The sequence below is a fragment of the Argiope bruennichi genome, chromosome 2 (assembly GCF_947563725.1).
Source record: "Argiope bruennichi chromosome 2, qqArgBrue1.1, whole genome shotgun sequence".
Lineage (NCBI taxonomy): Eukaryota > Metazoa > Arthropoda > Arachnida > Araneae > Araneidae > Argiope > Argiope bruennichi.
The window spans coordinates 78,821,572-78,837,820 of record NC_079152.1 but is presented as its reverse complement, the minus strand read 5'-3'; the positions used below and the strand labels follow the sequence as shown (position 1 = coordinate 78,837,820).

At 25.8% G+C, this 16,249-nt stretch overlaps 1 protein-coding gene across 8 annotated transcripts in view; it reads right to left on the bottom strand.

Annotated features, from left to right (window-relative positions):
- Nucleotides 1-677: 677 nt before the first annotated feature.
- The window catches only part of LOC129961894 (calcium/calmodulin-dependent protein kinase type II alpha chain-like), an 81,342-nt gene continuing 65,770 nt past the window's right edge, over nt 678-16,249 (bottom strand). For 4 of the 8 annotated variants that reach the window (XM_056075515.1, XM_056075518.1, XM_056075520.1 and 1 more), the window contains 5 exons: nt 15,607-15,636; nt 13,525-13,600; nt 10,201-10,295; nt 7,614-7,728; nt 678-5,778 (listed from right to left, as the gene is read on the bottom strand). In XM_056075515.1, coding sequence (XP_055931490.1) covers nt 5,649-5,778; nt 7,614-7,728; nt 10,201-10,295; nt 13,525-13,600; nt 15,607-15,636 — 446 coding nt within the window. In that variant the 3' untranslated portion in view covers nt 678-5,648. Of the gene's footprint in view, nt 5,779-7,613; nt 7,729-10,200; nt 10,296-13,524; nt 13,601-15,606; nt 15,640-16,249 lie in introns of all 8 variants that reach the window. The other 4 variants (XM_056075514.1, XM_056075519.1, XM_056075516.1 and 1 more) reach the window with 1 other exon arrangement.

The following is a 16,249-nucleotide window of genomic DNA, read 5'->3' as shown; positions in this document are numbered from 1 at the left end:
CAAAAAACTATCCAGCTTATTAGAACAGAAATGGAATTCAGCTCAAATAACTTTAATGGACCATATTAAAAATACTAACAAGAAAACTTTTTAAACTTTATATTAGTATTGGATGTACCTGGCTTGTAATAAAAAATTAAGGAAAGGAAGGCAGGAAGGTCTACAGAGTAAAACATTGTTTCAATTTAAACTGAAAATTTAGAAGTTATCTTATATCTTAATTTTCTGCTGAATATGTTCATAATTTTATAAAGTAATAACTGTGTTATAAAATTTTCATTTAGCCAACATTTTTTTTATATTTAATCAAACTGTTATATTATTGTTTTATGGATAAAAAATGCAACTAAAATAATTTCAACTTGTATGGTATTACTAACAATGCAGCCTTTACAAAAATGATAAATGTAAACCAAAATACAACTATAAACTCAATTTTTAAAAGGTGGAGGGAAAAAAGAAAAAAAAAAAAAATGCTGAAGAAGATAAATATATGATCAATTAATGAAAAAAAAGCGAAGAATATATATATATATATATATATATATATATATATATATATATATATATCAGCAAACTAAGTGAAATATGTAATTAAAAACATTACATTTAAATATCATAACAGATAATATTCATTACTAAAACATACATAAGTTATTTCAATAATTTTAGTTAGTTTAGTTCGCAAATTATAACAAACACACATAATTATCTGATTCTTTAGAAACATGTTTATAAATATAAATAGTGCATTAATATAATTAATGTTATCATTGTTTAATAAGAATATATGTGTATGGAATAAAATTTTGAGAATTGATTAAGTAAGGATACGATAAATAAACAAATGTTGTGTTTCATTAAAAAACATTATGGAAAAACAAAATAAATAATTGGATGCTGTTTATATAAACATGACATTGCATTAAGAAAACTAAGCAATGATTTATTACCTAAACCAATTTTGTATTTCACTTTTTAAGACAAAATTATTAAATGTGTTGTTAATTGCAGGAGTTCCTCATGGGAAGGGGGGATGGGACAGCATTAAACATTTAGGCATATTTTACAAATTAGTGTAACAATGCTTGAAATTGACAGACTATTATAATTTATATATATATCACAAATATTTTTTCAATAAACAGCAATTCCTTATGAATAAAAAATTATTCAATTTTTTTTAATCAACAAAAGAAGATTAAACGAAGAGAAAAATATCCCTTTATATGTTGTTTGGTAGGTTTTTTCCTGCTTAAAAATTCTTTCTGATATGTGCAAGGAGCAGTAGACATTTGAATTAAGCACACTGAGGATTAATAAATTTGGTGTCATAAGTTTTCTGGAAGTTCTTAATAACTGTTCATATTTTCAAATTCCTTTTTCCTAATGCACAAAAATTAACTATCCTTTGAGATTACAAGGAAAAAAGAATGAATTTTAAAAAGTAATGCACTGTCATGCTTACAGTTAAATGAATATTTAAGTGTATATAATATTGCACAACCAGGTTTGTTCGAGTTTTTGTTAAAACAATTAACCAAAATTAGAATAGAGAGAGATAGAGAGAAAATTCGTCTGAAGATTAAAAACGATTTGCTGAAAGCATAAGGCATCATATTACTGTCACAATTTCAGTAAATATAAGGAAATTGTCCTGTGTTTATAATTACATTCTTGAAAAGTGAGAAAAAAATAATTATTTGTACTCAATTACAATGTAAAGCTGAATACATTATTGAATGCCCTACAGCATTTGAAAAATCTAATTTTACATTAGACAGGTAATTTATAACATTTCTGAAAAACTAGCAGCATAATGTTTAAGAATTACAATTACTCTGCAACATGCAAGAATAGAGTGAAATATTTTAGAAGTTGAAAGGCAAGTTTTGGTGTCAAATATCTAATTAAAAAGCAAGCTATTGTGACTTTAAAAACGATTAATATACAGATACAATTTATTAAATACATGATATGGGAAAAAAAGATAATTGAAAATGCACAAAATGAAAGAAGCATTATATGTAAAATATGTACACCTCAATTTCTAATAGCATATATATATATATAAATTTATATGTATATATATATATACACACACATGTATAACAACTTTGCTCTTACTACTTATCAGAAAAGCCCTTTTATGCTAAGATGTATCTTTTATATTGCAATTATGTTTTACAGAAATAGTTTAGAGATGAAAAAGGTACAAGGGGCAAAAACTAACAGAAGTTTTAAAATTCTCCTGCAGTCAGAAAATACAATTTTAAATTAAGAGGCAACTAAACAAGAAATATGCTTCTTTATATACTGAAAGCACAAAATACTTAAAAGAAATAAGCCGCTTTATGAAATATCCGCACCACTCAAGTTGTATTAAAACAAATAAGTATACTTTACATATTACTAACTACAACATTTACAAATAGAATCATCATGCACATTTTAATGTACAAATTCATATACATATACAAGAGGAAAATTTTTTTTGCTTAAGAGGCTTAGTAAATTTGAAAGATTCATGGAAATTTTTAAAAAGTTAATTGGATTAAAGAAAAGCCTTTACAAAACTGGACAACCAAGAAAAAGAAATTATATTGTAAAGCGTACCATTTAGACAAATTTATGTCATGTATCTAAATAATGATACAAAACAGCATTTGTAATGCTGATATATACTAATCCTCTCTAGAATAATAAGGCAGTGTGCAAAGGGCTTAACATATCACCATGTCATTAAGGTTTCTTCAGTTTTCATTATAAATTGTAAAACCAGTTCAAAAAATCAGACACACACATACTTCAAACAATCAAATGAAATAAAACGTAATTCAATTCTAACAATGACAGCATATATCATGGAAATCAAGATATCTCAACTAATATACTGAGCATAAAGATATAGTGGAAAACAAAACAAAATAAACTGCTTCTAAGTAAAATATGACTAGATAAAAATATGCTTTAAAATCTTCATAGCAATCTATGAATAAGAGCTTTGCAACTACATACAAATGCTCATTGAGGGAAACTCATTTGAGCAATATCTATCAATCGATGCATATCATAACATTATCTCGGTCAGGTAATCAAACATTGACCGATAATAGTAATAAAGGTGATTCCAGAGTTGACAAAATAGACATCAAGAAGAGATAGAATGAGGAACGCCAGGCACATATTTCATCTACAGAATTGTGCCATCTTAATTTCATTAGCCAGAAAATTTTTTAAAGGGATGTGTTCACTGGCTCTATCCAATGTTACACAAAGTTACTTCAAATATTATCCGTTCTTTGAAGGAAAAAGCTGCCTTGAGATTTTATACATCACCAGTGACACCACCCCTACATAGCACATACAAGAACAGTTTTCTTAAATTAAAATTAAATCAGCTACACTTCCCATAAATGCAGAGGTGCCAATCCATACATTGGATACAAAATGATAATAAAACCTTTTGTGAAGAGAAATAAACAATATTTTGACCAATTACATTTTTTTCTAAAAATTTCAAAACATATTTTCTAAATTGCAATTGAAGTTAAACAAATATATTTTGGTCTGAACACTTACCAACATAATTTCAATAAATCAATAATTTTTTTTTAAACCATAATATTTCAGAACGATTTTAAAATTAAAATAATTTAGATTATAAAAATTACTCACATATGAGCATAGAACACATCATAAAGGTAGGAAACAAACAGTTGCTCAAAGTAAAGTCACTCCTAACATTGTGTCCACAATGATCTTAAAATACAAAATGACATTACCATATATATTTTTTGATATTAAAAAGTGTCCTATACAAAATGCTGAGTAATTTTTATAAAGATACTAAATATATACAGAGTGCATGAGCTTCATTATTTTTTTAAGTATTTTTTTATCATTTTGGACAATTTCAGGCCTTGATTCTTAACAACTGCCTGTTCCCTACCTATTTTATGCTAAGCATTGTATAAAAAAATATTTCCCATCTAGGATAGATGAAAATTTACCTAAATGGTTTAAAAGTTATTTATGAATTATTCGCAAAGAAATAAATATATTAAGTAAATTTTGCAGGAATGATTCTAAATCAGATAGTCATTAATCAGTTGAATTTAAGTTAGCTAAAATACGAAATATACATTTTTATAAACATATATTTTTAAGATAAAAGAACTGAGTATAATGCAAATCAAAAGATAAGAGATTAAAATAAGTTTCTATGAATAGACAGAACAAATAAAAAAATAATCTGTTTTTGTTTTTCAAGGATTGACATGGCTTTAATTTTATTATCAAATAAATCGATCATATAAGGGATAAAATTAGCAGTTTTAAAATTCGAAATAAACAACATTAAAACCAAATTATATATATACTGCAAATACTTAAGACTTTATAAAATATATAAAAATAAAAATAAATAAATATATTAGTTAGTTTGAAAAAGGATGAATTTATTACAGTGTAATTTTCTTTAGCTAACTTAATACCTCCAACTGAGAACTGAAAAAATTAAGCCAAGTCAAACTGGCACCTCTGTAACTTCATAAAACTGAACCATTTAACAACAACAGACAGACCTGCCTACTGAAATGAAATGATTTCCCTGAGATGAAACATTCCATACAGAAGCACCATCTGCTAAATGATTTGTCATAATTAGTCAGTTTGGATCACAGATGGAATAATTTAGAAAATCATAAAGGTTAATTCAAAATTGTCAATAATTGTAAAATGGGAAGCTTTTGAGATAAATATGTGCTTATATAAATATATATCTAATGAGCAGACATACACAACAACCATGCTCAAAAACTTGCACACATACACATACATACTTGAAGCATCACTGGTTATAAATAAAGAATACCAGTAAAAATGTTTAACTTCTATGATTAACTTTTATCTAACATATTTTAAATGACTAGATACTATAGCTCGATATATTTTAAAGGCAGGTCTGTGATTGTATCACTTTTATCAGCTTCAGACATTTATAAGCAACGAATTTTGTTCTTTTATTTATTACTTGAAATTCATGATGCAAGAAATAAATTAATTCGATATTTTAATAAATGATGATGAAGAGCAAAAATTTTCATACAAGAGATAATACAGTAAATTTTATAAAGCATACTTTTTAAACAAGCCAAGAAAAAAAAAAGTACAGTTTACTTCATAAATGACAGTGTATATAGTTAACATAAAATGACAAATAAATAATCTATAAAGAGAAAATAAGTAGATTTTTATAATTCTCATATTTAAATTTTAAATACTATATATAAAAAACAAATCTGAAACAAAAAAAAAATCGATTTAACCATGGAGTTTCTTTCGTTATACATGTGATTCCTCCACGAGATTAATGCACAGATACAATAATAGAATCAGCCATAACTTCAAATCATAAACCACATCAATCCGATGCTGATAAAATATGTGTGTATATACTTACACACATCATACAAACTCTTTCAGCTCATTAGCAACTGAATTAACTGAGCAAAAAGGTTGAAAGAGGATTGCTGTAAAGATGCAGTAAAACTTTTGATGCCAAGGTGGGGTGATTTCACTGATTCAGACAGCTAGTGCAAGTCACTCATTGACTGCAATCCAGCGTCTCTCTCTCTCATATAAATTTATTTGTGAACGGCTGTAAATGGAGATGATGCAGAGCCTGACCTATGAAAATGCACATTTTGCCATTTACCATCTTTCTTACACCAAACTCTTGTCTCCTCAGATTGCTGTGTATGGGCTATCCCACTTCTATAATAGAAAAGTACATTTTACTTAGAAAAAAGAATTCTAAAACATAAAATAGTATTTGTAAATACATCTGACATTGCATATATCTTCTGTACAGAAATATAAATAGATTGGGACTGCAACATCAGTTAAGTTCTACTGATTACTCTATATATATAATACAGTCTAACTGAATTATATTTAGCATAATCAATGTCAAATATATTTGAATTAGACTGGATATCATAATTAGCAGTAGTGAATTCTTTCTTTTTCTAATCAAGACACATAAAAGTGAGCAGGGATGGACATTTTGCAGTTCTAGATAGTGTACATCATTGCCTCTTTTTTATCTATTTAGTTTTACATTCCTGCACATTTTTAGTTTAATTAACATATTTTTTTATATTTATTTTAGACTAATTTTATATTTCAATAACTGTTCAAATATGCATATATTTTTATTATTTCATGATTGAATGACATTCATGTTTGTACCCCACGTTATTGAACTACTGATTACTGTATATTACTGATACTTCATTAATTATACTTGATATAATACTGATATTATTCTTATGTTTTAAAATTTGCATAGTCTGTATTTTTAATTTTGTATTTGCATTTTTTCTTAATTTATTTGGTAACTAAGTCAACAATAATTATTTTAAACCATGCACCTGTAGCCCCCATCCATTCAACAGCCTTAGACAGCTGCCTAGCTTGCCGAAGTGGAAATTCTACACTGAAAGTGAATATTCCAATGTTGAAAATAAAAGTTAGAGTGCATCAACTGTCCTTCAATGTCTATAAAAATTGAAACTTCAGGGATAAGCACTCCAACTAACATAAAATTTCTATACACCTTTTTTTATTCTCCTTCTATCTTCATCTGCAAAGTCACAGCAGTCGGAAAGCAACAGTGTATCTTCTTGTTAACATCAGCATGTATTTATGCAACATAGCACATTCTGTGTTATATACTATAATGAAGAAATTAAAGTATGAACTTTAAGACATCTTCTATCCACTGATTGGATACAAAATTTGACACAGATCTATAATTTTGGCCTTATGACTGCATGCCAAATTTTATTTACCCAAATCATTGTATTTCTAAGTATCACCATCACATACAAACCAACAAATAGTTCCTCTCTGAAAAATTAATACACATCTAGAATTTTAATTTAAAATTATACATAAAAATTCAACAACATTGCTCTTTGCAGTTTTGAATAGTGTCAAATATAATATTCACATGTATATAGATTGACATATTCTCCTTCGATGAATTTTTGAATTTTAAACAAAACCTGCAAACTTGGCACTAAAGCTAACATACCAAATGTCATTGTTCTAGTTCGAAGCATTTCTTAGTTATTTTGCAAAGATGGAGACGCAAAATTAAAACAAAAATTGAATTTTCTGATAAGCATTCAAGAAAATGAATAAGTTTAAGATGCAAATATTATAAAAATTCAACAACTCATATATATATGTATATTCGGCCAATGAAAAAAAATATATTTTCAATACACAACAAAATTATTGCATTTTAGATTATTCTATTTATTTTCAATATTTCTGATTGAATTAAATTTCTATCTATATCTGGATGTTCCTAGGATCAAATAGATGACTAATTGTACATAAAAAAACTAGAATGTAAATAGTGTAGAAAGAATCATGCAAAACTTGGACAACTTACAAAAATCTGGTTCAAAGTAAAATGTTTCTATTTGAACAAATACTTAATGCTTATATTAATTTATTAATAAAAATTGTCAGTTATTTTCTAAAATTTCACAAGCTACAACATAAAACAAGCTTTTAAATTTTAAATTGATACTTACTTATCCATGTACTGCGTAAGTCGAATGTATGCTATACATGCAGCATCATCTCCCAGGATGTGAACTGATGGATTCAATATTGTGCTGTGCAAAGTTTTACTATTTTTGCCTAGGACTGAAAATCAAATTTTTCAGTATCACAATAAAATAGGAAATCGCCTTATGATAATTGCACAAGACAAATACATTAAAACTTTGAATTATCAAAAAAAAAAAAAAAAAAAAAAAAATCTTTATAATCAGATTTTCTGGAATTTTGAATACAATATAAAAAATTCCAGGATCTTAATATAAATAAAAGTCATTATGACTAGTATGCATGTTCTCCATCTTCTAAACAAGTGAATTGATTCAATCAAATTTTAGCTTATTTATTATTCAAGACAAAAGAAAGAATAGTATCAACTTTCCGATGTTTAAAAATTGAATATACAATTAATCAGAAATAAATCAAAATTTCATCTTATTTGAACAGAAACTTCAGAGAAATTATTTCATAATAAATAATTTTATTTTACCTTAAAATTTTGCTAATACAAGGATTCTAATTGCATTTCTGTGCAATTTTTCTTTCAACCATTATTAATTTTTAAAAAAATTCATCATTAAAATTAACTTTGAACTACTCTACCAACATTTTTTAAACTTTTTATTTTATTTTAATGTTTACCTTTTTTATTGTTATTTTATAGTTATGATTTAACATGTCTAAAAAATTCAAACAGTCAAACAAATACATGAAAAATCAAGCTTTTGTAAACAAAGAAAACTGATGATGGATGATAGCAGCAACTTCAGGCTTTAAAAAATTAACCAATTTTCATCTTTTTTTTTTATCAGTAATTTGGAGGAAATCATGCCAAATAATAATAAAAATTATTCAATCATAAAATTCAAATTTTACTTTTTCAATCATTTCATTTCCATCCAATTTTTTCTTCAATTGTTATCCTTTAAAAAATTTAATATGAATAATTTTGAAATACGGAAATTTATAGACACTTCTTTGGAAGACAAAAATAGAACTTTGAACTATTATTCTACCAATTTCAATTCATAACTCATGGCAATGTTCTACTAATTTTAGTAGACAATATTAAAATAGTGGTTTAATGATGCCTAAAAGCAGGTATTAGTCAACTGCACAAAATCAAGCAGAAATTATTACTTTTTTTTTTCTTGTGTGTGTGTATATATATATATATGTGAAGTGCAAGAAAACATCACAGCTGCTGCCTGAATATTTTAGCAAAACTATAAAAGAAAATTTTAAAAATCAGTTCTAATTTTAATGAAAAAATGTTTCGGCAATAAAAGGATTTTGTATTATTTGTTTCCACATAAGTAATTTTTGCATTAAAAATACTATACATGAAAGAAATTTAATCCTGAGCTATACCAGATATTTCAACTAGTATCAATACATTAAAAAAATGTCATATTATAAACCATATAATATAAAATTGTTGCAGCCAAAAAGAAACTGTGGATGCTTTTCATAAGAAGGTGTACAAAATGGGGAAAAAACGTTTCAAAAATTCTTATTATAACAGAAACTGGAAATTATAAAATACTTCAAACTTTCAGAAAACTAGAAATTTTATAGGGAGTTCGAGACTCCTTTCTAGCGAGTCATATATCATGATTTCACAGAACACAATTTTTGTTTATAAAACTTTAACATTTGTTCTTCATTTTTTTAAAGCTTAAAGTAAAATTTTTACCTTAAATTCAGTTTATCTTTAGATTATTTTTTTTTATTTTGAATATGGCACTCAAATAGAAATTGTAAAAATATGTTAGAAAAGTTCAGCTCAATAAAAGACACATAAAGTGAGATGAGAAATAAAGGCATAACCAATAATGCATTGAAACGCAAATATATACATCAGGTATAAGTAATTTGGAAAAATCAGTTATCTGAAAATTTTTACATAATTTTTTTTAAATATTTTAATTTTTTTAAATTTTTCTTCACCTTAAGAAATTAAAAATTCATACTTGTTTCTAGTTAAAAAATGTTCAAAATTTAGTAGAATATATTTCTTTATATTGAAAATTCTACATATCAACATCTCGACATATTTAACTTTTTTCCCTTCAGGAATCTAAGTACAATACATGTAAGTTTGACTTTTATAATTTTTATTACATATTTTAATTTCCAAAGTATTGTTGAAAACGTTTTCTAAATATTAATCACAATTAACAGAATTATAACTATGTTTCAAAAAGTTATTTGTAACATAAAAATATTGCTTGAAAAAAGTTACTTTTAATTTTAAGTTAGATATCATTAGGTTAATAAAGTTGATTTTTAAAAGATAAAACATTTTATCGTAATAATGGTGATTAAATAAACATAAATGATTTGTTCATTTTCATAACTTAAAACATTATTTATGACTGTGTAATATTTAAGTGTGAACTTAATATTACATATTAGGCACATATCTTAAATATTAGGCACAGATATTGGTTTTTATCCTCCAAAGAGCATGCAAGATTAATCGAAAGAAAATTTGATTTTGAATTAAATTATAAATTACTGACATAAATGGTAACATCAAAGCACATATTTAGTTACCATTATCAAAATAAAACTTGTGGAAATCCATTCCTTCAACCAAATTACCTAAAGCTTCAGGTTCAAAGGCAGTCATGTGTGGATCGCAGAATTTTCTGAAATAAAATGACAACAAAAAATATTAATTTTCTATTTTAAGGCACTATATCAAAATGACTTATTGTAGGAAATTATCATTATCATATAGCTAATTATAATAAATGAGTTATTACAAATTTTTGTAAATTTAACAATTATTTCATAATGTGAAGAGATAAAAAAATATTATGTGTATATAATATTCAGTAATAATTCATTTTAAGAAAAATAATTTACTAATAAAAGTTCAAGCATGAAATATTATAAGATATAAAATATCTTTTTATACCAACTATTTTTTCCATCCAAAATTGGAACTAAGATTATTTAAAACTGATGATAAAATAATGGTAATTTTTATTTAATTATTTTATCTGCTTTTAACTAAATTTTGAGCTAATACATAGGAATGAAACTCTTCCTTTGGTTGAAACATATTAACAAAAAGAAGGGTGTGAATTCTATGCTCAAACTGTGCTTTTAATCAGAGGTACTCAAAAAAAAAAAAAAAAAAAAAAAAGACAAATGTGCACATTTGCAGCAAAATGCTCATTGTGTTAAGGTTGTTTTCTAAAGATTATACAGAAGCCAAATACAGATCTTAAAAGTTTCTTTTTAACAAACTTTTTTATGAAGGCAATTTACTCCCATATATAACAGTGTAACAAATACTCCCTTTATTATGAATCCTTGATTTATAGACATTACAAAAGTGCTAGAGCAAGGGATATTAGAATTACTATCACAATCTGATTAAAAATCTAATCATATGCATTTTTAGCTGACAGTTATGTTAAATCTAAATTATGCTGAAATTTATAATACTTTTATAATTAAATAGTTGAATTCAAATAATTCTAATTTTATATAATAGTTAATTAGATATAAATTTGAAATGATTACCTTTAAGGATTTTTAAGACAAGAAAACAGCAAATATAACAAGTAAAAAATACAAGTGGGAGGGGAATTATTTTTAAAATCACTTTGCACATGCATAAAGGAATTCATCTTTTCTCTTTCCTTTTTTATTTAAATTGTAGACCATGAACAAAATTTCAATATTGAGATTTGAAAGATATTAATTAAATGTGATAAGAGGGAATCTTATTCTAACTTGTCTGATAAAATAGTAACCATATTTGCAGAAATCACATATTAATTTTATCAAACTGTAATGGAAATACGGCTGATCACTTTAAATGTTCTTACAAAAAGCTATGAAATTCATGGTTACATTATCAAAATAATTAATTATTTTTGGTGAGCATTGATATGAAGAAATTAAAAAGAAAAACTACAAGTTTGAATACTATGCTTCAATTAAAAAGGTAATTATTTATTTAAAATGATTTGCATAATCAAAAAACCAATCCGCCAGTCCCAATCACTGCTAATTTTATTTCACATGAAAGTTTATAACCCCCAGATATGACATTGATGAGTGACCTGTCCCATTTTATTTATTTATTTTTTTTTTTTGTATGGAGGGGGGAAAAAAAATTTTCAATCCCAATTATTGTACTAATTTAGATAATTTTTATGATACACCATCCCAGATATGTTATCATGGATGATGCCCTCCAGCAATCCCTCATTTTCAAGAAAAACCTTAAAACTACTAGTTCACAATACATTCTCCCAATTGGGAAAAGAACACTAATAGATTCCCACAGTCTTATATCACTGCATCTATTTTGCCAATATTTATTTCATTTGACATATCAGGTATCTAAATACATCATCAATAGTCATCTGTTCTCCATTTTTGACAGAAATTTTTTTTTTTTTTTTGGATGGATTGCACCTTCCACTAAACAGTACAGTTCTGTCATTTTGCATGCCTAGTTAACCAATCAGAATGCTCTATATTCATTGTGTAAGCATGATTTAAAACAGAACTTTCATTTGGTATGGTATGACAGAGGTCATTAAAATTGAATTACTATTACCACATGAATGTTATATTATATATACATAGTGGTTACAATTAAACTTCTCCTATAAAGAGCATCCTACAACGCAAACAGATGAACAGATTACATTCATTGTAATCTGTTCATTGCAATTGTGATAAACAGATTACAATGAAATTTGGTGTATAAACTATACACGGAAATGCTCATACACTCACAGAATTTCAAAAAAAGAAAAAAAAAAGTTTCAAAATGCCTACCAGAGGGCGCCTTTTCCGGAAAAACAGTAGATTTAACACAATAAACTATTAAAACGGAATGCAGAAACAATATTAACAACCAAGAACAAGAATTATAAGTAATAAAATGTAAAACCAGGAAAAGCTGCCAGTTTTAGGAAAATATGTCGAGATTTGCATGCTTGTGAAGAAAAGGAAGTTGTATGCACAACAGGTTAGGGCAAGAAATGCTGCAGTCATAGTCATGTTTTATGTTGATGTTTCCAGCTGTATTGAAGGCAGAATCTTGTTGCAATGTTGAATGACTTAAAGATAACGACTCCATAACGCTTCCTGTGCGAAGCATCACAACTGATCAATTACGATCTGCTGTTGAACATACTGTCCATCAACTTGAAATTTTGCAGGTGAATGAGAGTGGCCACATGGAGCACCTTTTCCTATATCATCCTGGACACGATTAACAACTGCTCCTCTTGTGCAATTTCGTCCTAATCTGTTCTTGCTTCTACAAACTGAACCCCCCCCCCCCAAACAGCATACTGTTATTTTTTCCTTACCTTCACTTAATGTGGTTTGATGCCAAGGTGATCAGAAACTAGCCAATAAATGTTAATATTGTTTCTGTATTCCATTTTGGTTGTTTATTGTTTAAAATTAATGTTTTTCCAGAAAATGCGCCCTCTGGTAGACATTTTGGAACTTTTTTTCTTCGAAATTACATAAACGCACCTCATGTATAGTCTATATACCAAATTTTGTTGTAACCCGTTCACCTGTTTGCGTTGTAGGATGCTGTTTATAGAGGAAGTTTATTATAACCACTCTTTATATATATAAATGCTAAAATACAGATGAAACTAACATTTGAAAGAATTAAGCAGGTTAACTGTATGCAAAAGAGCATATCTACTTTAACATTTAAAATAAAAAATGGTTAAGAATAATTCAATTTTCACTTTAAAAAAAATCTGATATTTTCACTAATGACATAAGAAGGTTGGGGGGGGGGAGAAATCCTGGATATAAGAAATTAATAAAAATATTACTGGATATATTTAAATCATCAAAGAATTTGTTTGTACTACTCACGTATAAAATTCATAATCCCCACTATTCACTGCTTCAACTAACTGTTCAGTCAACTTTATAACTTCTTGTTTACGAGCTATTCGGAAATAAAAAAAAAAAAAAAAAAACATTTCAAAAACAAAACAATAATTATTCAATAACACTTTTATTTCAAATAACAATTTTTTTTTAATTTTAAAAAAGAAACCAATATCTTTGATCTTATTTATTATTAAATCTAAGAACAATTCATAGGTATTTTATCACTTCGCAGAAATTTATTCTTATTGTTCAATTTAATAGATATCTTTAGCAATTGAACTTCAAACAATAATTCTATACTAAAATTATGCCTACAAACATATTAAAAATTATTCCAGAAGAGCATAACCATATCATAAAAGACTCACTGTAGATTTACAAATGAAAAATATTAACCTAAGTCTAGCTGCTAAATTTAATCCCTCTAAAGGGCAATGCTTTGACAAAAATAATTGTTTTAAAAATTTCAATACAATTTCTTAAGTAATATGTTCTTAAGAAATTGTATTTGTAATTATCTTAAAAAGTCTTTATTTTTTCCACTTTCATTTTTATGTTATCTTCTGCAAATTTTTTTGCATTTGTATAAAAATTAATTTTTTTAAAGACTATTGTGGAGAATCGTTACTACAGTTTTAATAATAATAATTAAGTGTTACCACAGTATTTAATATTATAGAATTTTATAAACGATTCTTTTTCTCAACTAAAGCCCATGGTTGCTAACTAGCAACATACAGTTTCTTAGTCATAAAACAAAAAAAAACTGATTATTTACAAAATTTCAATATGATTTTTAAAAATTTAATTTTTTAAAAAAAATTTCTCATTATTTATTTAAGAAATAAAAGCCAATTTTTCTAAACCAATTTTTTAAAAAAAATCAGCTATTTAAGATTAATTATAAGGATGAATATATATATATATATAATATATATATATATATATAATATATATATATATACAGTATTTCTTTACATTATGACATTTTTTTTTCTCCCTCTATCACCTGAAATTGTAAATATGAACTAAACTGTTTCTGTCAAATTGTATGCGACAATTGACATTATGTAGTTTTGCAGCTGGCTTGGCCAATAATGAAAGATGAATAATACTTTCATCAACCACAAATAATCATCACTTATAGATATGTAAAATATTCTAAAACAACCTATTTTCTAAGACTAGTAGAGAAGAAAAACAAGTAGTTAACAAAACAGTTTAAAATTCTTTATCTTTAATATAAATGAAACAGTACATTGATAGTTTAAAAACAACTCTATTATGCCAAGAAGCTATCAATAAATTATGTTGTATGTAATTAGAATTGGAATTATCACAGTACATTTTATTAATATTTTATTTTCAATATCTTACAAATAAATATTTTTAAATAAATTTTTTCAGAAAAATGCAAGTTTAATCAATTTAATAGACCCTTTAAATGAACATAACATCAATTTTAAATAGTGGTTTTTAAAGTTTTTGGATTCACAGATTCTTGCAGAAATTTTATTTAGAAGTCTGGATGCAATGAATACTTATTTACACTCAATCACTTTATGTAATCAATAAAATTGTTGATAGTTTATATAAAAATAAATAAAATACAGTTTAAGGCACATAAAAATTTAATGAATAGACTTTAATAAACCATAGGGATGGATGAACTTATTCATTACTAAACATCTTCTCAATCATGGAATTAAACTGGATACAGATCCCTCATTTCTTTACCATTTTTGCAAAATACCTTGATTTTACAACAGCAATTAACAATAATCTAACTTTCCACAAATAAGAAGTTAATTAAAAATGAAGTTAATTAAAATTCATAGAGCTTCAGTACTTAGGAAAAATAAAGAATAGATTGCAGTGCCCTTACAAGGGCATCAAAGTTCTCCGGGACATAGCGATGTTTACTTTGTAAATGAATGCACTAGAATATGACAAAAAAATTATAAGAATGCATACAAATAATATAAATTATAAGAAAGCATACAAATAATAAATGTACATTTTTTTAAAGGAATTAAAGTTCCAACTATAAAGAATACTCACGATCTAGCAATCCATTGGTGCTCTTTAAAGCTGCTGAAAAATAAAGATTTTGTATGATTAACTTCCAAGTAAAAATATTAAAATATAAAATACCTGTTTTAATACTTATTACCTGTTTACCTGCATATTTAATCTGAAACATAAATATTAGATATAAAAAAGTTTCACTTACAGGAAAAGTATAAGATTTAGCTTAGTAGAAAATATAATGAATTACATAATATCAAAAAACATCTTCTGATTTTATTTAATAAGGAAATTTTTAAGGAAAATTTCATTTATAAGTAGAAACACAATTATTATCACAAGTTCTGCCTTTATTGTAAAAGAATCAAACAACTTTAAACCTTTGTGAATCACAAAAAGAGGAATCGTCTACAGATTTTTCATATAACATATTTTGGTTAATATTTATTAAGAATAAGAAAAAGAAGCACAAATCTTCACTTGAAAGAAAAAATTCTTAAAAACTTTTAACAATTTAAGAAATTTAGAATGGCATAAGTTCAAACAAGTGCATGGCATCATGCAACATTAATTGAACATGACATAAAATACTGAGTATAGTTAAAAGTTTCCTTTTACAGATTGTAAAACATAAAATTATATAAAAAGCAAACCACAACAAGTAGCATACCATATA